Source organism: Leguminivora glycinivorella, chromosome 18 (genome assembly GCF_023078275.1).
Source record: "Leguminivora glycinivorella isolate SPB_JAAS2020 chromosome 18, LegGlyc_1.1, whole genome shotgun sequence".
In the NCBI taxonomy this organism is placed as follows: domain Eukaryota; kingdom Metazoa; phylum Arthropoda; class Insecta; order Lepidoptera; family Tortricidae; genus Leguminivora; species Leguminivora glycinivorella.
Window position 1 is genome coordinate 19,113,630 of NC_062988.1, and position 23,802 is coordinate 19,137,431.

The window sequence follows — 23,802 nt, forward strand, 5'->3', positions numbered from 1 at the left end:
ATGAGATTGATGAATTATGGAGCAACTTTTAAAAATAAAGTTGTAAGTGTGGCTAGGGTAGTGTGTGGTGTGAGTAAAAGGAACAAAGGAGGAAAGGTGAAGAATGTGTGGTTCGATAAGGAAGTGCAAGAGGCGGTATGTGAGAAGAAGAAGCTATGGCGGGATTGGTTAGCAGCACGAGCTAATCAAAGAGCCCATAAAGCCTCTTTTGATGAGGTGAATGTAGCGAAGGATAACTATAGAAGTATGAAAGTGCGTGTGAAAGAATTAGTTAAAAGAAAGAAAGATGAACTTAATGATCAAATGGATGAAAGATTGTCGCAAGATTTTCAGACGAACATAAAGTTCTTCTGGAAATCCGTTCGCCTAGCCAGAGGTAAGAGTTCAGACTCTGAGCTAAAATCGGTGAAAGATTCGAATGGAAGTTTGCTGAATGGGGAAGAATGTATTCTAAAGAGATGGCAGGAGTATTTTGAAAGCCTGTTTGAAAGGGAGGAAGCAAATATGCTAACCTCAGGTTTGAATGGAAACTTATCAATGGATGAAATTAGCATGGATGAGATTGTGAAAGCATTGAAAGGTATGAAATCAGGTAAGGCTGCAGGATATGACAAGGTCTCCGCCGAGATGCTGAAGGCTGGACAGGGCATTGTAGCGAGTCAGTTGTATCGCCTTTTCAATTTGTGCTTCAGTACCGGCCGGGTACCTAAGGACTGGTGCAAGGCCGTCATCGTTCCTCTTTACAAGGGAAAAGGCTCACGACTGGACTGCAAAAACTACAGGGGCATTAGCTTACTCAGCATCATCGGAAAACTGTATGCGAAAGTGTTGATTGAGAGAGTAGTGAGAGTAACCGACGAGAAAGTGTGGGATGCACAGGCGGGATTTAGAAAGGGTATGGGCTGTTCGGATCAAGTTTTTTCCTTACGATGCATAGCCGAAAAGTTTTTGGCCAAAGGTCAAAAGGTCTATTGCGCTTTCGTGGACTTGGAAAAGGCGTATGATAGAGTGATGAGGAATGAATTGTGGTCGGTAGTGTCCATGTATGGAGTAGGCAGTCAACTCGTTCAAGCACTGAAATCTCTTTATGAGGATTCCAGTGCTTGCCTGAGAATAAACGGGTCATACACTGAGTGGTTTAGCATCGAAAAGGGTGTTAGACAGGGATGTGTAGCGTCGCCGTGGCTGTTTAATTTATTCATGGATAGTTGTTTGCAAGATCTGAAAGATTATGATTGTGGGTTGAGAATGGAAGGGTTACTGGTCAAATGTCTCCTATATGCCGATGACCTAGTATTACTTGCGTCGTCGGCCGAGGAGTTACAACTGATGGTAACAAGAGTGCATGCATCCTTCGAGAGGAAAGGAATGAGAATGAATGTCAGTAAGACGAAAGTAATGGTATTTGAAAGAGATGAGATTATGACAGATTACGAAATTGAGATCGATAATGAAAGTTTGGAACAAGTGAAAGAGTTTGTGTATTTGGGAACGTTGTTTACAAGGGACGGTAAACATGGAAAAGATATTGAAAGGAGAGTGAATGCTGGGAATAGAGTGAATGGAGCACTAAACGTTTTTATGGGCAGCCAGAAAGTATCGCAAAAAGCACGTCTGGCAGTGCATAGAGGAGTTTTGGTGCCTACACTTATGTATGGTAGTGAAAGTTGGGTGTGGGAGAAAAGACTTCAAAGTCAAGTGAATGCCGTGGAAATGAGAGCGTTAAGAAGCATGGCTGGTGTAAAGTTGAGTGATAGGATCAGAAATAGCGTGATAAGAGAGAAGTGTGGAGTGGATGTAGATGTGGTGACAAAGATTGAGATGGGTATGTTAAGGTGGTTTGGGCATGTAGAGAGGATGGATGAGAGGAGATTAACGAAGAAAGTATATGAAAAAGGAGTGAAAGGGTCAGTTGGTAGTGGAAGACCTAGGCGAACTTTTCTTGATCAAATCGGGGAAATATTGCAAAAAGGCCAGGTCAGAAGTACTCGAAACCGACGAGCGTGTATGAGAAACGTTATGAAAGTGTGTGAAGCGAAAGTGGTTTGTCAGGATCGTAGTAAATGGAAATCCGTGATCTCTGCCTACCCCTCTGGGAAACAGGCGTGATTGTATGTATGTATGTATGTATTAATATTTTCGGAAATAATCGCTCCTAAAGGAAAAAAAAGTGCGTCCCCCCCTCTAACTTTTGAACCATATGTTTAAAAAATGTGAAAAAAATCACAAAAGTAGAACTTTCTAAAGACTTTCTAGGAAAATTGTTTTGAACTTGATAGGTTCAGTACTTTTTGAGAAAAATACGAAAAACTACGGAACCCTACACTGAGCGTGGCCCGACACGCTCTTGGCCGGTTTTTAGGGTTCCGTAGTCACTAGGAACCCTTATAGTTTCGCCATGTCTGTCTGTCCGTCCGTCCGTCCGTCCGTCCGTCCGTCCGTCCGTCCGTCCGTCCGTCCGTCCGTCCGTCCGTCCGTCCGCGGATAATCTCAGTAACCGTTGGCACTAGAAAGCTGAAATTTGGTACCAATATGTATATCAATCACGCCGACAAAGTGCAAAAATAAAAAATGAGAAAAAATGTTTTATTAGGGTACCCCCCCTACATGTAAAGTGGGGGCTGATATTTTTTTTCATTTCAACCCCAACGTGTGATATATTGTTGGATAGGTATTTAAAAATGAATAAGGGTTTACTAAGATCGTTTTTTGATAACATTAATATTTTCGGAAATAATCGCTCCTAAAGGAAAAAAAAGTGCGTCCCCCCCCCTCTAACTTTTGAACCATATGATTAAAAAATATGAAAAAATTTACAAAAGTTGAACTTTATAAAGACTTTCTAGGAAAATTGTTTTGAACCTGATAGGTTCAGTAGTTTTTGAGAAAAATACGGAAAACTACGGAACCCTACACTGAGCGTGGTCCGACACGCTCTTGGCCGGTTTTTAGAAATAATTTCGAGCAAATGTGCAATTACGATTATTCTCTTTATAAACTGCATATTATGGTGAAAATATACGCTATTTATTACAAAATTTAAAGGATCGAGGCTATAAACCGATTACTGGCTGAGGTCGAAAAAGCTGTTTCGCGTAAACGTTTTTACAACAAGTTAAATTTGCATGTATTAAATATTGAAATTTCAGAGAAAAACCGTTTTACAGGAGTTGGTAATACAATATATTTAAAGTATATTTAATGCCTATACAAAATAAAGTAAATCAGATTGTTTTAAATTGTACTCTAAGCCCAGTATAGTAAATTAATGATTATAAAAAAACACTGGGTGCGCCTTAGACAGATCGACCCAGCCCACAACTAATCATGTCTGGTCCTATGGGCACAAGGCGGCAGTACATGTATACTTATATAGATCAATATAACTTGCATAAATAAAAATAAAAACCATGTCAACCAAATAAATACCCTTAACTGGATTCGAACCCAAGACCATCGGCTTCACAGCCAGAGTTGCTTTAGTACCCAATACAATAGTTTATATTAAAGAAAAATACTTATAAAAGTAGCAGAACTACAACATTTTATTCTTATCAGTAAAAACTGCAATTGAAAAACATAATCAATATCTTTTGGAAGATGTCCAAAGCCCAATGCAATAAACCGTTTATATAATCGCGTTGCGTCGTATAGTTCATGTGCAAAGTATGTACAATTGTACACTTGTACAACCAATATTGAAATAACGGGCATATCTCGTTCCGCTAATCTAAAATGATGACATATTTGCGCTTCCATCCGGCGTATCATGCTGCCAATTTTATCACTTATCCACGTGGATAAAGCATCCGTCACGCTTTAGCAAGTATGTCAGTGTGAGAGTGACAGATGTCTTATCCACGTGGATAAGTGATAAAATTGGCAGCATGATACGCCGGCAGTTAGACATTAAACATACGTACACACATTTATATGTGTATTTATTTAATTATTTGTCTTTCTGGTACCTGGTTGTATAACCAGTACATGTTACTGCATTTGTCACATCCATCTTTTTATCCTCTCATTTACTCAAAGGTTAACTGGAAGAAATTCCTCAAAGGGATAAGTTCGCCTTTGTTCTGTTCTTTACTGTAATTACTGTGTTTTTTGTTATTAATTGTACAAATAAAGAGTTTACTACTACTACTACTAAAACACTCGTGTAGCCCTAGTGTTACATTACAAACTCGCTGTGGCGGAGCGTCGATACAACTCGATTCCCAACGGGTTTCCTAAAATTCTCTAGTATCTGTAGAAGTCCATACAAAACAGATTCCAAAAACCACTCCGGCTTTACCAACGAAAATTTTCACGCCCCGCCACTGCAAGACATTATAAGTCTTTCATTATGTAGCAGTCAGACGAACTACTATTATATTTGTTCATAGTAGACAATTAAATTGAAATTTTCTGGAAGATTTCCAAAGCCTGCAGTAAAGCGCTTACATAATCGCGCTGCACTTGCATAGTTCCTGTGCATGTGCATCCAATATTGAAATAACAGGGAGGGCTCGCTAATGCGAAGGGATGACATATTTGCGCTTCCGCTCTCACGACTATGGTGCTCTGGTACCTGCATACATTATAAAATGACGCATGAGGAGTTTGAATTCAATTTGATATACAGAATATGCAGATAAGTTAAATAGTGTGTTTTGAAGGTACAGTTGCATTAATTGTTGGGTAATTATTTACATTTTGTTGATATGATAAAATTATGCCGGTCCATTAATACATAAGTATTATGAAGGCAATAAAAGCAATTTTGCACAGAAAATTAAAAAAAAGTAAGCCAGCGACGAAAATTTTACCCAAAAAATGTTGACCCAATTTGACATATAAGTAACTAGCTTTCGCCCGCGGCTTCGCTCGCATTAAATTCGAAAATTGCGGAATGTTCCATACTAAATTCCACCCTTCATTAAAACGGAAAGCGGGGTTGGCAAAAAATAGCCTATGTTACTCTCCATACCTTCAGCTATCTCCACTTATAAAATCACGTCAAAACGTCACTCTGTTTTGCCGTGAAAGACGGACAAACAAACAGACACACACACTTTCCCATTTATAATATTAGTATGGATTCAAAAGATAGGCTGACTTTACATTCTGTCAACCATACGCGTATGCACCTAATGAGTAGTTTGTATCCTACCGACTGCGCCAATACATACTCGAATGTAGTATAGGGCGATATATGAAAGAATTACGATAAACGAAAAATAGAAACACATTCACATAAAAAAAAATTTTTTTTTTCCAAACTACTCGCAAGAAACCGGGACAAACACGATGACAATATTACAGTCAAAATTACCAGTAGTATGTATTCAAATCATTTCTCACGTCACTCCACTGAGTTGCGGCTGTATTCTCAGATGCAACTTCCGAATGCCATTAACTAGCAGCTGCCTACACTAACTTTGGACAGACCAGACAAAGACAAGCCTCCATAAATAATAATAGCGCCAATTCTGTTTTAAAAAAAAATCTATGGTTATCATGTTGTTTTGTTCGGATTTTCTTATTGTATAGGATTTTTGATACAATTCTGCTGCATGACGTTGATGGACATTTTCAGAATTTGGGTCCCCCCCCCAATTAGCGTAAGTTGTTAACAAAAATTAACTCACTGTCAGTTTGTTAAAAATATGGTTTTTGGGTTAATTACATAAACTTTAAGCGATAATCTACATTCTAAATGTGAAAAAAGTAATTTATATACAGATTTAATGCTTAATTGTAGTCACAAAACTGACAGCGAGTTAATTTTTGTTAAACTTACGCTAAATGGGGGGACCCAAATTCTGAGAATGCCTTTATATGTCTGTTAATTGTGGTTGAAGCAACTGGTCGTAAGAGTAATAAATAGAATAATGGCGTTACTTCACGTCTATAGAATTCATTCCATACTATATTATGAATTCTATAGAATTCATTCAATAAATGTCTATTTGTATTTTATATTCGATACAATGCAAACAATAATTAATGTTTCATTCATTGCATTAATGGCATGCTAATCAGTACTGATAAAAGCACATAATTAATTCGCAGGTGAGCAATTCCCGAAAAGTTAGTACATTTTGGTAGGCTGATAGAGTCCGTGATGCTGAGCAAAATCCACTAGGTTTCCCAAAATGTCCTAGGTAGCTTGTATGAAACCCTCCTTTTTTGTTATCAGATTTCTATACATTTTCGAGTTACAAAAAAGTATTTAAATTAATTAGGACATTTTTGGAAACCTAGTGGATCTTGCTCAGCATCATGAATTCTACCAACCTACCAATTTTTATCCAAATCGCAGACGTGATCCAAATGTACAAACTTTTCGGAAATTGCTGAGGTTAGCAATAGACCACATTTTGATTTATTTATATTTCATGTCATGTTAGCGAAACAGAATCAGCCCCCTCCCTGGATGTCCGTACCGTCTGAAAGTTTTAATTTCCCCGGGTATGCTTTAATCGGATCTCGCAACAAAGAAGTGCAGTATTTCAAAACTATTGCAGTTCTGTTACAAGTCGGTAAAGGAAGGCAGAACTTCTTCCGTGGAATACAAGACACAAGATAATAGATGGAATCTTTGAAGGGTGTCCGAATGTTATACTGAGCCACTTTGAGTTTGTTTTTAGGGTTCCGTAGGAAAACAAACCGAACCCCTATAGGATCACTTTACTGTTCGTCCGTCCGTCTGTCAAGATCCTTTTTCTCAGGAACGCGTGAAGGTATGAAGATGGAATTTCTATCAAATACTCAGGTCTAGCTGTCCCTTGGATATATGAAAAAAATGAAACATTCCGACACAGATAAAAATCACAGTAATTTCTATTGAAAAAATCATAGCTCTAGCTTCAAGAGGAAATAGTCGAGGCGTTTGTATGGATAAATGACCTCTCCTGTTCCATTATAATTTGCGCGAGGTGTTTTTTGACAAATTTTGGCATTGATGTGATAAAACGATAATAGACAAATTCGACTTTTTCAACATGTTGTGTTGTCGCTTCATGAAGCGACAACTAAATACGTTAACGTAATCCATTTTAAAATAATGTAAAGTAGCGGTCTCACTTATATTTTTTAATTCACAAGACAAGGTAACCGGACCCTCAACCTCAACAAATTTCCCCTAAATTATTGACGCACAAACAAAAACCTCGAAGCAAAAAGTTTCGTTTTATGACACGATTTTTCATGTTAAATTATTTAAAGTAACTTTAAGCGGTGAATTAATTAAAAGTTTGGTAGAGTCGTTAAATTCGAGAGAGCCGCCGGTGAAAAAACGGCTCTCCTTACTTTTAATCCGTTTAGCTGGCGACTGCTTGGGCCTTCTCTTTAAGATAATTAATGGGCTTGATGAAAATTATTTTGATGAAACATATTACTGACCTCAGACTCGCCACGGGGACAATACTAAAAATGTGATGTGTAATAATCGTGAAAGTTTAAATCAGTGTTTTGATGAAAATTACTTTCAGACTCGCATACTAAATGTATCTGAAGATAATAATAAATCTGAACTAGATAAAATGATACTACCAATACTTTTGATACTACCAAGAATCACTAATTTTACTCTTAATGGTAATCTTTAAATAAACGACAAGATATTTTTAGTATTATGTCCCGATATTTGTAAATAAAAATTTTCATTTCATGAATTTATCGTTTTTGGTTTAAATTCTACACCAGTCTACAAAAAAGACTGTATCTACTTAGTTATCGCGAGTTGTTAAGATATTTTTACTGATTTGTTCGTTTTGAGACCACAATAAACCATGTTTATGGGAACCAACTTCTTGTCTTTTGAAATGAGCATCATAATTCATAACCAGTATTTTATAGAAATTTCATAGTCAATCCCTTAAATATTATATAATATTCCTTTAATATTTATTTCCGGAATCAACTCAGGATTATTGGGTACTTCTTCTACCTACACTATTTTCTGAAAACTTCCATAAGTTCCAAAATAAAGGCCCCTCTGCCGTATCCTTTCCCATTATGTACGTAAGCTGTCTAGTTCCACCCGGCATACATAAACACCGAGGAGATTATATATTAATTATTACCTTGCGAAATAACTCCGTAATAGCGAGGTTTAAAATTTAAATAATTTCCACGGGTAGGTGCTTCCGACGGGTTCGGCCGTAATGCCTCGAATTAAATTAACATGAACACACAGTGTCTGCTGTTTACTGACAGGAGCCTCGATATTTTCAATTTGAACATAGTTAACCCTTTAACGGGCAAGAAAAAAAAAATCGTGAATATTAACCTCATCGCCATCCTGTAGTCCTTAAAATTCTGTAACTGATCCATTTTTTCCATGTTTTACAATGTTTGCATTATTAAAATAGAGTGTCCACCGGTTAAACATGGTAGGCGTGTTCAGTGGATACTCGTACATGTGTAACTCATGTTTTCCAGTCGGCAATTGTTCCACTGTACTTACAGGAAAAAAAACAGGAAAACAAGAAGATAGTCGTACAGGGTGGTCTTTGTTGATACCAGTGCCCTATAAAAGGTTAAACCCCCTCTAGGACAGTGGTAGGCAATTTTTTTCATTGCTGGCCAAAATTTCTAGAAATTTTAGAAGAGGCCCAGATTCAAACCAAAAACTAGATCTTACTATATTTAGCTTTCCATATCAAACATTAATCATTTCGAGGGCCGGACCTGACTCGCGGGCCGTAAGTACTTTCCACTGCTCTAGAAATTGACATTCAAATGAATGACTTTTCTTTTCACAGAAAGTTCTGTGAAGAACTTTCTAAAGTTCAAATTATGTTGACATATTTCTGTGAATTGGATCTTTTTCCTTAAACAACGTCAAATTATGTCCCTTAAGTTTAACTTCGGGGTATGAGTTCAGGAAAAATAATTGGATGAATCGACTCAAGATTATATTTCGTCGACTCTGTGTGTTTTAGTTGCTGATCGTGTTCAATATACCTACAAGTTTCCTCTAAATTTCAACACCAAAGCACAGAAAATTAGTTGAGGATGAGTGCGGCCACTTTGCAGGTGCAAATTCAAAGTAGCGCCATAGATTAAATATAACAAGATCATACCAACCCATACATTAAAATGCGACCACGTAAAAACGCGCGTATACTACACCACACATAGATGGAACCACAAAAATGTCTTGTAGCTTTCCATTATACTTGTAGATGGCGTTAAGTGTCACTTTTTACACAGATTTATGGCTCGAAAGTGACACTTAACGCCAATCTACAAATAATCGATGGCAACAAGGCATTTTTTGTGGCGCCATCTATGTGTGGTGTAGTGTATGCGCGTTTTTAGGCGGTCACATTTTAATGTATGGGATGGGATGGTATGATCTTCTTATATCTATGCTAGCGCTTAAAAATGCGAACTCTTAAAAGGAGCTTTTCACGCAAAGAAAATTACTGTTACAAAAAAATGGCTTTAATAATTCAATCTTTGCCTCCTCCTGGCGGTAACGGCGTCATTTAAAATGGTAATGCGTTTTACATACTGCATTTATTACGCTGTGGCATACATTAAGCCGCATGGTATTATCATTAGTTTACATTAAGGTTCGGGCATGCTTTCGCGAGGGGTCACAGACCTTTCTGTTGGTAAATTTTAGCACTTTGCTCTCATCTGAACAATCGAATATGTCGTCATTAAAGGCCACGAACAGAGATCCTTTACATATTTAATAATAATAATTGCCTGAATTAATTTATGAACAAGTAAATATATTGGTGTCATTGCTTTATAACCAATGCAGTTTTATTATGTCCCATATTTGCCAATTGAATTACATATTTAAGTTTATTCCAAAAATAAATAATCAGGATTGCTTAATTGCCCAAACTGTAAAACAAATATATGTTTATAATTATTTTATAATATTAGTCACTTCAGGTCATATGACATTTGAGTAAAGATAATTTGTTCTTTGGAAGTTAGTTATTTCGTCATATTAGTAGTCACTTCAGGTCATATGACATTTGAGTAAACGTAATTTGTTCCTTGGAAGTTAGTTACCTTTCTTGAAGTAAAAACGTTGATTATTATTTTGAACAAAAAAAGGCTGTTTATTATACCCCTTTAACATACTCGGTCGCATAATTAAATTGATATGATCTCTCATACAAACATAAAATAAAGACGTTTCATTATAAATATCCCAAATGCTAAATTCAGAAGTGGAGATACGTTTTACCTAGCCATCTTTTAACACTGGTGAATTATTTCAGAGATAACGGATTGAAATCTGCTGATCAACTTTCATACCACCATTCGAAGTGCAGTTTCTTCGGGCTGCCGATACCACAACATTGTGCTTCCTACATTTGGTCCTACTGACAGCGATGATGGGGCTGCACGGCCGACGCATGGTGCACCGATTTCGGGACCTTCTGAAAACCTGAATGGACTGGCGTTGTTATGATCATTAAAGTCGGTAAGGCCCTGAGGGCTCTGCTTTATCATGTAAAAATTCTTGCTTTGAAGAAATATTTTTGTACCCACTGTGTTTTAAACTGATTTTGTTTACTTATTACGGAACTGCAGTTAATCGAGCTAGTTATTGAAAGAGCTATTGTTATGACATCTTGAATAAATAAATTACCTCATCTTAGATCATGTTGTTTAAAAGAAAAACAGTTAAGTCCTGAAGATAGGGTATAAAAGTCAGAACTGAACAATACTGGTTTAGTTTCTTCCTTTGGGAATAAATTATATTTTGTTAATGACATAATTCGGAAAATAAGTTCTTGTTGTAAAGATTGTATTAGGACACGACTGATCCGGAGTGATCCTATAACTGCGAAACAATATTAGCTATTTCTCTTGAGAAACACTAATTTGAAAATCACTAATATATTTTTTTTTTGTTTATGTATTTAGCAAGTTTTCACTTAATAAGTAAAAATTTGATGACTCAAGATCGATGTTTTCAAGCAAATATGTACATTTCAAAAATCGCTTTCATTTTTTTTAATACTCGCTTTTCAATTGTCCAATATTTGTTTTCGCTTACATTTTATAAAGATTTTTCTCCACATTGACCAGAATGAGACCTTTGTTTTTCTTTATGGCCCTCTAAAAATACTTCTTCCTACAAAATATAAAAGGAGGTTTAAGACTGTAACGATCAGTTCAAGGATTTGACTCTGACTCATTATGTTATAAATTACTTTGCGTTAAACGTTAAGTAGATTGCCATTATAATTCGATACAAAAAAAATTGGCAATCGATGTGTGATTTACCTTAGAAGGCGGTTTTTGTTGTTTATTTAACTACCTATACTATACCAGAAACAAACAAATTAGTAATTAACCCTGTCTACCTGCAAAAATGTCAAATTTAAAGGTAGTATATTAGTGCTTTCTTCAAATAGTGGCATGGCTTCAAAGTGAAAGTTATTGATTTATTTAAATACAGTAGTTTAGTTACCTACATCATAAAAAAAATAGACTCAAAACTTACTGCTAAAAATGCTGTGCTTATTTTAACCTGTTACTGCCCACCATGTAGGTACAGTTTGAGGCATTGAAATTTAAACCAAATTATTTAATAAATATGGTAGACTTTCTTTTCTAGTTAAAAAAAAAAATAGATTCAAAACTTGCTACTAAAAATGCTGTGCTTATTCTAAGAAACGCTTAAACGTTTGTATCCCGCACTAACTTATTTCACAATTATTTTACAAATTGCGGAGCAATAAAATTTACTGTTAGTACCCAACAGTATTGTTACACACACATCCCTATTAGTTTGAACTCAATTAACATTGAAACTTTTTCCAAGTTGCTGTTACCTCGGACAAATTACTGATCTGATCTATTTATCATCATTGCGAGTATGTTTACAATTTTGTTTTCTCTTTTCGTTGAGAAGTAACGATTAAGGACGTGTCTGAGATTTTAATTCTACTTCCACGTTTGTGTGTCTATTATCGCATATCTTAGGCTCAAAAACGAATAAAGTTTTATTTATTTATTTAAACTTGCCATTTTCTATCAGTCAACCATTGGGCAAAACAGAGATAGTTTGGTGGACGCCATTATAAAGCCAGTATGAGATTTTAATGATTAAATACAAGTCGATTCTATTATAAAATAAACATACATAGATACAATAAATGAACTTACATACATATTAACATATACGTAGATAAATAAATGGACCTAGTGCGAGACACATAGACATTTAATCTGGAATGTTTGCAAATAAAGGCTTACGCAACTTGCTTTAAAAAGAAAGTTTACTCTGTGCTTGCCTGGTTTTCGAGTTTGGGTAGATTCATACCTACAACGGCTACAACGTATTTTTATTGATTTCCGTTAATATTAGGGGACGGTTCTTTAGGTAAATTAAAATTAATTTCCGTAAGAAAATATTGTCTTTTCTCTTACTGTTATCGAGTTATTCAGGGAATGAATTTAGTGGCTCAGTAAGCGTAGTAATAAAGGCTGCCTTTGTAATTCCTTATTGTTATTTATTGTTACATGTGAAGTCATTTACTTGAGACTGACTTCACTGTTTCTACGGGTCTCTCACATGATTGACAAATTTATAAATGTATGAAAACGATGAAAAAAAAAAGAGAAATCATTTTTCGAATTTAATAAGTGATTTGCCGGGTGTTTCCTGATATCCTAGCGACTGTCAAATTTAACAAAAAAAAAAACTGTGTTTTCATAATAAATATCACATTATACGTTTGCTACAATATGTTCTCAGCGGGTTCGTATAAGTAATAAAATTAATTTGGTCTCCCAACAAGAAAGTCATTAGTAAAAAAAAAGGGGAGCAAAAAAAATAATAATAAGATTAATAAATTAAATTATGAACAATAATAAAAACACAAATGCCGAACAATAATAAAAATCTCACAGAACAAGATACTGCAAAAAAAGGGTCACTAGGTAGGTACTTATTCATCTTCCATGCTGAATAGAGTACGGAAAATAGTGTGAATAGGTTCAAATAAGATTCTTTGGGAAAGGGACAATTTCCAAAATATAACTGTATAAATAAGTGGGCGATTCTATATGCTTCTTTTCCTGATGATTCGTCAGGGTTATGCTTTACTTCTCAAGATAGCTCATTACATAGTTAATATGTGATACTGTAATGCTTAAAAAATATATTAGGTATACTATTTACTTAAAACCGTTGCTGATAATGCGATATTTGTCATGTAATAAGCTACGAATAAAGGAAGATGGGTTTTCAGTTTGTACGTCATTTGCACCTTACATGACATGCCCTTCATAGAATAATATGTCGTTAGGTCAGACTGGCCGAGCTGTTTGGAAGATATAATAATATTCACACTTGTTGATTGATCATTAAGTAATCAGAAATAAATATAAATATATAGCTCGATTAATTGAAGTCCTAGGATACTGTATCTTTTTACAGTACAAGGATAAAAACATTTTGTGATAAAACTTGATGAAAGATATACCTATCGATGATGCTATATCTGTAATAAAAATGTAAAATGGCATACAAAATGGTAAATGGCCATATAAGTGCTGATTATCTTGAAGCATTCCGCAAAAAAAAAAACTGGCTATATTTATTGTGTACTTATAGCAATTACATCAATTTAAGATTACAATAAATAACTGAAAAAAGGTAGCTTCTTTTTGCCGATTGCTTTAAGTCCGGATTATCCGTGTTGGATATGTACGTATGTAATAAAATGTGTAATATATATTATATACTATGTATAATTGACAACGTTTCAAAATTTTCAGTGTCCCTAAATCGGAAACCATTTCGAGATACATATATTAATATAATATTTTTTTTCCGTATTTTTAGTATAAAAAAAATCTTAAAAAAATAGTTATGGGGAAGTGACGTCAATAGCTGATTTAGAGCTGTCACTATTACAAAAAAATCTTCCAGTTGGGAAGTCACTTGAGTTTGACAGTAACACTTGACAGTCAGACATACCGGACTGTTTAAGCTGACTGTTAAAACTTTTTTTTTTAGAAATAATTTTGTCGTTTTCTTAGGTGTATGAAACAACACATGTGACATCATAAAGCTGTCTTCTTACGCTCTTTCTGCTCGAAGTAGTAATAAGGGATTTTCTCACTAAAATAGTAGTTTTTGGAAAAATAAAAAAAAAATACGTGTATCTTTTAGTATTGAGTTCTTTCAAACCAAACAATAAAAAGTAATACTCAAAAATATGAAATGTTGTCAATTGTATATATACTGCTGGTCGGTTATGTGTCTGATGATTGCTTGACGTCATGGTGCAGCAGGTGACGGAGCTTTCATGCCAGGGCACATAGCTACAAAAATACTGTTGGTCGGTTGTGTGTCTGATGATTGCTCGACGTCATGTCGCAACAGGTGACGGAGCTTTCATGCCAGGGCCCACAGCTACAAAAATACTGTTGGTCGGTTGTGTGTCTGATGATTGCTCGACGTCATGTCGCAACAGGTGACGGAGCTTTCATGCCAGGGCCCACAGCTACAAAAATACTGTTGGTCGGTTGTGTGTCTGATGATTGCTCGACGTCATGTCGCAACAGGTGACGGAGCTTTCATGCCAGGGCCCACAGCTACAAAAATACTGTTGGTCGGTTGTGTGTCTGATGATTGCTCGACGTCATGTCGCAACAGGTGACGGAGCTTTCATGCCAGGGCCCACAGCTACAAAAATACTGTTGGTCGGTTGTGTGTCTGATGATTGCTCGACGTCATGTCGCAACAGGTGACGGAGCTTTCATGCCAGGGCCCACAGCTACAAAAATACTGTTGGTCGGTTGTGTGTCTGATGATTGCTCGACGTCATGTCGCAACAGGTGACGGAGCTTTCATGCCAGGGCCCACAGCTACAAAAATACTGTTGGTCGGTTGTGTGTCTGATGATTGCTCGACGTCATGTCGCAACAGGTGACGGAGCTTTCATGCCAGGGCCCACAGCTACAAAAATACTGTTGGTCGGTTGTGTGTCTGATGATTGCTCGACGTCATGTCGCAACAGGTGACGGAGCTTTCATGCCAGGGCCCACAGCTACAAAAAAAAATGCTGGTCGGTCACAAGTCTGATGTTTGCCTGGCTTCACGGGCAGCAGGTGATGGGGCTTACATGACAAGGCTTGTGGCTACTTACTATAAGAGTTAGATTAAGATATGTAACTATGTAAATACTTTTGTACTTCGAGATCGAAGTACTTGTCAGTATGGCCGTGTTGGATTTGCCATTATAATATTTAATAATTGTAACATTTTAAGGTACGTTTCTCTCAAACATTTAAATTTATGGCAATAATGTCGGTAAACAAAGAAACCGGGTCGGTTGGCAAGTTTACCTGGACTGGTTATAAAAGGGACTGCTCGTCGGCGAGCAGTCACTTTTAGTTCTACCAGCGCCACGAACAGAGATAAGTACCTTAATCTGATTATTTAATAATAATAATTGCCTGAATTAATTTATGAAATTATTTTATTTTATATTTTAAGTACCTTAATCTGATTATTTAATAAATATAAATACCTGAATTAATTTATGAAATTATTCAATGAAAATTATCTGAATAGGTTTATGGAATTATTCAATGAAAATTATCTGAATTAATTTATGAAATGGATTAATAAAAATGTATTTAAAAAGTTAATATGTTTTAGTGTTTCGTAATAACTCGACAACAACACTGTTTATGTCTGATTATTTCATAATAATTGCCTGAATTTAACTATGAAATTAATTAATGAAAACTACCTGAATAAATTGATAAAGTTGACTAATGAAATTGTAATTAAAAATTAGTAGATATATTTTACTATTTCATTATACGAAACTTAATAGTAACCCTGTTTATGATTTTACTCCCTTGTCGAGTATTTGATGTGTTTCCAACAAGTAAATATATTGGTGTCATTGCTTTATAACCAATGCAGTTTTATTATGTCCCATATTTGCCAATTGAATTACATATTTAAGTTTATTCCAAAAATAAATAATCAGGATTGCTTAATTGCCCAAACTGTAAAACAAATATATGTTTATAATTATTTTATAATATTAGTCACTTCAGGTCATATGACATTTGAGTAAAGATAATTTGTTCTTTGGAAGTTAGTTATTTCGTCATATTAGTAGTCACTTCAGGTCATATGACATTTGAGTAAACGTAATTTGTTCCTTGGAAGTTAGTTACCTTTCTTGAAGTAAAAACGTTGATTATTATTTTGAACAAAAAAAGGCTGTTTATTATACCCCTTTAACATACTCGGTCGCATAATTAAATTGATATGATCTCTCATACAAACATAAAATAAAGACGTTTCATTATAAATATCCCAAATGCTAAATCATTAGGAACCTTTAAATCAGAATTTCTCTTTGAATTTCAGATGAAAATGACTATTATTTCAAAACAGCTAAAAGAGAGGCTTCGACTAAATTAAACCATAGTAAATCAATCCGTCAATTTAACAAATATTTATGATTCGAAATCATTATTTACACGTAAATAGGCTACTTGACCCTTTTTTAAAGAGTCAAATACTACAGAAGACAATCATTTGTTTTGCCAAATTCGATATGAGTCTAGTAGCCTACCAGCCAGGGTAGAGGATGTCAATTAAAAATGTGTTTGAACTTCTTTGGACTCTTTTGAAATAAATAAAATATTGTTATCAGTTTTTGAAGTATCAAAAGTATATTTAAGGTACAGTGTGTGGTAAATCCCGAGTATCCCGACTGGGGGCAAATGTAACTGATCATTTTTTCCATGTTTTACAATGTTTGCATTATTAAATAGAGTGTCCACCGGTTATATATGGTAAGCGTGTTCAGTGGATACATGTAGAACTCATCATAGTGTAATAATGGAAAAAATGGATCAGTTACATTTGCTCCCCAGTCGAGATTTGTCTCGCTGTACCTTATTTAAAATAAGTACTGATACTTTTAAACTGTACACTTTTAAAACATGTTTAATTTTTAATTTAAAGTAGGTAGCTTTTAAATTTTGTTGAATCCGTATTGTAATGTTGACATGTAAAAGTGCCCCTGTGGCCTACTTACTGAATAAATGTATTCGATTTTTTATTTTGAAACTGTGTATATTAGTGGCAATGTTGTGAATATTGGAAGCGCGTGCGGTCTCGCTGCGACGTAAGCTGGTTAATTAATTAAGTTTTAATAAGCCGCCGCCGGCCAACTCACTGCCGAGTGCGGTGCGTTTGGGATTAAAATGAACAACTTATTCATGATAATGAACATACAATAATAAAATATTTTTCGAAAAATCGGCTCAATTTATACCACTCAAACATATGTATAGTGAGGAATACCGAGATCCGTCGTCGCACTAAGGTGCAAGAAGTAGGTTTCGTTAATACTTAATACCATACTAAAATGGAGTTGGGCGGGACATGTTGCTAGGCAGAGTGATGGCAGATGGACTAAAATGTTAACGGAATGGTGGCCGCTAACAAATGTAAGAAGTGCCTGGCATCCGTTGGCCCGTTGGGTCGACGACATCCGAAAAACTGCGGGTCACAACACTCACAACTGGTTGAGATTAGCCCAGCACCGGGAAGAAGTGGCGAACTAGAAGAGAGGCCTATGCTCAGCAGTGGACGATAAAGGGCTGATATAATGATGATGATGATGATGATGAAACATATGTATACTTCAATGTACCTATTTAGTTTCCAATATCTTTATATTTCGTCTCGATTTTTAACCCCCGACGCAAAAACGACGGGGTGTTATAAGTTAGACGTGTCTGTCTGTCTGTTTGTCTGTCTGTCTGTATGTGTGTCTGTCTATGGCATCGTAGCTCCCGAACGGATGAACCGATTTAGATTTAGTTTTTTTTGTTTGAAAGCTGAGTTAGTCGGGAATGTTCTTAGCCATGTTCATGAAAATCGGTCCACTTAGATGGTTTCTTTTTAATTTTAATTTTGTGGTTATAACACTTATCAAGTTATCATCAACGACAAACAACCAAAAAAAAACACATGCCTTTTGCTATTTTGAAAGTATTGAAACACAAACTAAAACCTAAATGAATATTGAAGTTGCTAAAAAGGCTTAAAATACAAGAAATTGTGAGGAAATATTTTCCATTATGTCAATATCCAGGAAGAAAATTGGGGATTACGCTGTATGAAAAAGCTGTCGCCCTTTTTCCTTCTGAGTGAAATTCGACACCTTAGAAAATTCAAATCACATAATTTTCTGTAACACGGGTACAGACCGTACAGAGAAATCTGTCACCCGTCGTCCTCTTGTCAAAGTGCCGACGAGGGGGTATTGCACTTTCGTGGACCCAAGTACTAGGGGAGCAATAGTAATCAGAAGGTCGCAGGATCTGCGAGAAGGATTTCCTTCAAGCGAAAAAGTTGTATTGTTTTAGAGCTAAATGGGACAACGTATTTTGGAAAAAATAATATTGTTTTAGAACTTAACGAGACTTAATCGCGTAAACACTTACATTTAATTCCCTTTTAATTCTAAAATTATGAGTGCAAATCTTGTTAGTTTAAATCAATATAAAAAATAATATTCTAATTATTAACACAAGTCAAATGATATTCTGTCGAAAATATTTCAACTTGTGCTAAGTATATCACGATTGTATAAAATCCTATTGTCGATTTTACACCGGGCACATTTAAAAAATCCGACCAGACTACATTTTCCTCCGACACCTACCTACACTCCGGTACCTCTGTCATCTCATCTGTCATCCTCTTGTCACGTTGCTGACAGGGGTGATTGCACTTTAGTGAACCCAAGGACTAGGGGAGCAAGAGTAATCAGGCGACACCAGGATTTGCGGGATTTTCTTTAAGCGAAAAAGTTTAAAGATACCGGCAGGTGTTGAAGAATTTGAAATGGTAATTTCAAATTGAGAGGCCTACAGTACACATGGTTTTAAGATTCATTAGCTCACCCAGTTGCATACCTCTGAAATTAGGTATCGATAACTGCTAACCAACGGGCGGACCGAATGTTTGTTTGCTACCGTGTCGTATAGAAAAAAAAAATACTTAAGCAATTTTTTTACGCGACTCTAGTTCTTTTTAATATCGCTCGCAGACGTTTCTGCATGATAAAAAACAGACTCTAGTTATTTGTTGTTAATATTTATCCATACTAATATTATCCCCCCCCCTCCCCCCTCCCCCCTTTCTTCCCGTGGGTGTCGTAGAAGTCGACTGTGGGATATGGGTTAAATTGTGGCGTAGGCGAGAGGCTGGCAACCCTGTCACTGCAATGTCACAATTTGGATTTCTTTCAACCCCTTTTTGCCAAGAGTGGCACCGAAACATAGTAGTTCGTGTGCTCTGCCTACCCCTTTATGGGATACAGGCGTGATTATATGTATGTATGTATGTATGTATGTACTAATATTATAAATAGGAAAGTATGTGTGTCCATTTCTCTGTCCATCTTTCACGGCAAAATGGAGCGAACAAACGGACGTGATTATTTAAGTTGAGATAGTTGAAAGGATGGAGAGTGATATAGACTACTTTTTGTCTCTTTCTAACCTCCCAAATGGGGGGTAGAAGTTTGTATGGCTATTCCGCAATATTCGTATTTAACGCGAGTGAAGCCGCGGGCAAAAGCTAGCAGTAACATAAAATTCATGGAAGATCCTGATCTTCCGATCCTATTCTATAGTGTGGTTCATAATTGTCCTAGTGTTATCTATTCCGTTGGAATCTCAGATGGAAACTTAAAGCGTAAGGGCCCTTCTGTCGTTGAAAGACACACTTATCCCAGCAATTACGAAAATTGAATTCAAAACTTGGGCCATTCCAAAGTGAACGCGCGTTATTGGCTGGCTTGTATTGCCGCGCTGTGATTGGTTGATGAAGTTTTACGGCTGAGAAAGTCGTTAAGGCTTATTAGTTGTTTATTTCTGTCGTTATTACATGTTTACTTGTATATTTATTGGTTGTTTTGGACTGTTATTGGGTCCTTCTGTTAAATAAATGGAACCAAATTACAAAAATCAGTCAATACAATATGAACTTTGTGTCAAAATGAAAAGTCAAAAATTTCGATGTCAATTTTTAGAGGATGAATAATGAACGCTAAAACACGTCCAAATAAAAAAAATATTTTGGAAAAAAATAAGATGTCTAGAAGTTTAAGAGGTCAGGACTCCCAGCAGGGAAATTCGACGAAATATTTACCCGATTCGACACACAAGTTGTTCGAAAAACCAGCTCACTATATTTCGCCAGCCATGCATGACTAAACAAACAGCCTGTATATCTATAATCGAAACCTATACGTCATACAAAGCTTGTAATTTCCACAAAACCTATTTGTCAGCTTCCGTGTAAACGAGGGGGAGCAAAAAAAGCAAAATACCGCACAATCCAGCCCCGGGGGGTTGATAGACGAGAAATTTATTTTATTCGCCGTAAATCCTCCTAGCGTCAGTACACAGACATGTTTGTAATAGACATCACATGATCTACGATTCACATGATTCCACATTCATCACATGATTTCCGTTAAATTCGACAAGTAGTTAGGTTCATCATCAGGAACCACTATGTGTATCCATTTTTGTTAAAATTCGAAAAAAAAAATTCGCTTCCATACTTAATAAATGTAAATAAATAAATAAATATTATAGGACATTCTTACACAATTTGACTGAATAAATTAATTAATTAGTATCAGAGGACCTTAATCATAACATTGAAGTCAATGTGAAGTGTTTGAAGGCACATGTCAAAACAAACAAAATTAGGAATAAGCAAGGGATGCCACACACGTGTTCAGTAATTAAATTTTTTTTTTAATAATTCGATAACCGCAAGAGTTAAGGCGCTAGTTTCTCAGAGAAATATTGTATTTTACCTAAGAAAGTAACATTAAATTAATTCAACTGCAAATTAGCCTAACCACAACCAATGGCCTGAAAAAAAAATGTGTAATAATAATTAGGTAACTCATTGCTAGACATACATAGGTGAGCAAGAGGTACATTCACATGAGGAATTTGCACTCTTCCTTACCTTAAGTCAAAGAGGACCGAGTATTATAAAGAGTTTCTGTCAAAGTAAAATGTGTAATCACAGTGCTTTGGAAAGTCAGTTTTGACAATTTGGCCCATATTCTAACGGACACACTAGACATTTAGGTAATTAGACCTAATGGACCGCTCCGCATATTCTTAGCTTGATATGTGTTAAAATGTCAAATATGTATTAATATTAGCGCCATCTAGCCGAGCGTCCCCCAAAGGTGTAACGCCATTTAGGCCACCGTACCTTTTTCTGTATGGTTTTGAGGTACGTTTTTTTCTTAGACTTTATCTGTCTATACGGAGTTACATGTGTCTTTGCCTTAAGTTTAGGACAGCGACAAATGAAAAACACGTATTCCGTGGTCTATTAAAACAAATATCTATGTAACCTTTTCATGCAATACAGGATGTCCATAAAGCCAAAGTTTTGGACACAGTGCGGTAAGGGCAGTAAAATTTAAATTTAATCGGATTGACCCTGGGTAACTTCCACATTTATGAGACTACGCACTAGGGGCTGATTTTAACTTACAAATGGAGTTTGTTTCATTCAATTCGACTTCATATGTGTATGACTGTTACTTCGATCGAGTGATATAACCAATTTCCGTCCCATATCAATACTTCCTGTTCTAAGTAAAGTCTTTGAGAAGCTAATGTTAAATGATCTACTGGGACACTTCAACAGACATAGATTACTTACAAGTAAACAGTTCGGTTTCACAAGGGGCCGTTCCACGACCGATGCTGCTTCGGTACTCATTAAACATATATATAATATTTGGGAAAATTCTTGTGATGCAATTGGCATATTTTGTGATCTTTCAAAAGCCTTTGATTGTGTGGATCATGGAACGCTCATTTTGAAATTAGAACACTATGGTTTGTCTATAAATGCCCTAAACTTTATGTCTTCTTACCTTAGCAATAGAACACAAGCAGTAGTTGTTAACAAAACTCGCTCTAGCGGGACTGTTGTCCAATTAGGAGTGCCACAAGGCTCAATTTTAGGTCCATTCCTGTTTTTGGTTTATATAAATGATTTGCCATGTATAGTAAAAAACTTTTGTGAAATAGTACTTTTTGCTGATGATACATCACTGCTTTTTAATATTGACCGAAAATCTACGGATTACAATGTAATTAATAGCATGTTAGCTGATGTACTGCAGTGGTTTACTGTCAACAATTTACTTCTTAATTCTAAGAAAACCAAATGTATTCGATTCTCTCTGCCGAATGTTAAACCAATCGATACAAAAATACTTTTGAATGATGAATGCTTAGAGATGGTAGATACAACACTGTTCCTTGGCTTAACATTGGACAAAAATCTACAATGGAGTCCTCATATAAGGAAACTAGCAAGCAAATTAAGTTCAGCCGCATACGCCGTTAGGAGAATCAGGCAACTGACTAATGTTGAGACAGCTCGCCTAGTGTATCATAGTTATTTTCACAGTGTAATGTCATACGGTATTCTGGTTTGGGGCAAAGCAGCTGACATACAGACTATCTTTGTATTACAAAAGAGAGCCATTCGTTCTATTTACAACTTAGGAACACGTGAATCAGTAAGAGAACTCTTCAAAGAAATTAATATCTTAACTGTAGCTTCCCAATACATTTATGATAGTATAATTTATGTTGTTAAGAATTTAGTAGTAGTAGTAATCACTTTATTGTGTACAACAGATTCATATACAGTTTACAGGAACAGAGCTACAAAGGCGAACTTATCCCTATAAGGGATCTCTTCCAGCTAACCTTAGATTAGATGAGAGGAACATTAAAGTAGGCAAGATAGACAAACTTACAGAAGTACAATAAAGGTCAGAAATAAACCAAAATAATGTCCACAAGTAAATAAACTACATAAATACTAAATAATATTATGAAATAAACTACATATACGAATACACAAATAAAATACGATATATAAATATATATATACATAAATATGAATATCGCAAGAAATATGTACTTCTCAAATAGGAGTAGGTTCAGAAGGAATACACATAACCAGATGACGCTTGGTTGGAAAGCCAAAGCTTCTTCAAATTAGTCTTGAGTGATGCCACAGACTGAGACTGTTTGAGAGACCGGGGCAGTTCATTCCACAATTTCACCGCGCGCACCGTGAAAGACTTTGCATACGTACGTGTATTATTTGTCGGAATGGCAAGCGTAAGATTAGTGCTTGAACGTAAGCGGTGTTCACTGCCTTCAGCCAGATAGTTAAATCTCTCAGATAGGTAAGTTGGCGAACAGGGGTTATAGAGTACGTTGTACAGCAACGACAGGACACGCACATCTCTACGTCGGCGGATCGGTAACCACCCAAGCCGGGAACGAAACTCAGAGATGTGATCGTATTTGCGGAGGCCAAATATATACCTGATACAGACATTCTGCAACCGTTCCAGTTTGTCCAGCAATTCCTCGGTAAGATCTACAAACGCAACGTCACCATAGTCAATAAGAGGAAGCAAAAGAGAACGAGCAAGAGTAACCTTAGTATGAAAAGGAAGGAAATTCTGCAGTCGCCGTAGAGAGTGGAGGGAGCCAAAGATATTTTTTACTCACTTGAGTAACGTGAGGAGCCCAAGAAAGCGTCTGATCCATGGTGATACCCAAATTTCGGACAGTAGAGGAAAGGGGGATAGTAGTCCCATCAAACAAAATGTCAGGTATCACCATGTCTGAGAGCCTGCCCACATAGTAAGGGCTACCAATGACAATTGCCTGTGACTTCTGAGCATTAATCTT

The 23,802-nt window shown here is 36.0% G+C and overlaps 1 protein-coding gene across 1 annotated transcript; it reads left to right on the forward strand.

The window, feature by feature from the left end:
* On the forward strand, nt 1-23,585 carry LOC125235808. The gene is made up of 2 exons (XM_048142397.1): nt 1-879; nt 23,460-23,585. The coding sequence occupies exons 1-2, from the start codon at nt 1-3 to the stop codon at nt 23,583-23,585; spliced, it is 1,005 nt and encodes a 334-aa protein (XP_047998354.1).
* The last annotated feature ends 217 nt before the right edge of the window (nt 23,586-23,802 follow it).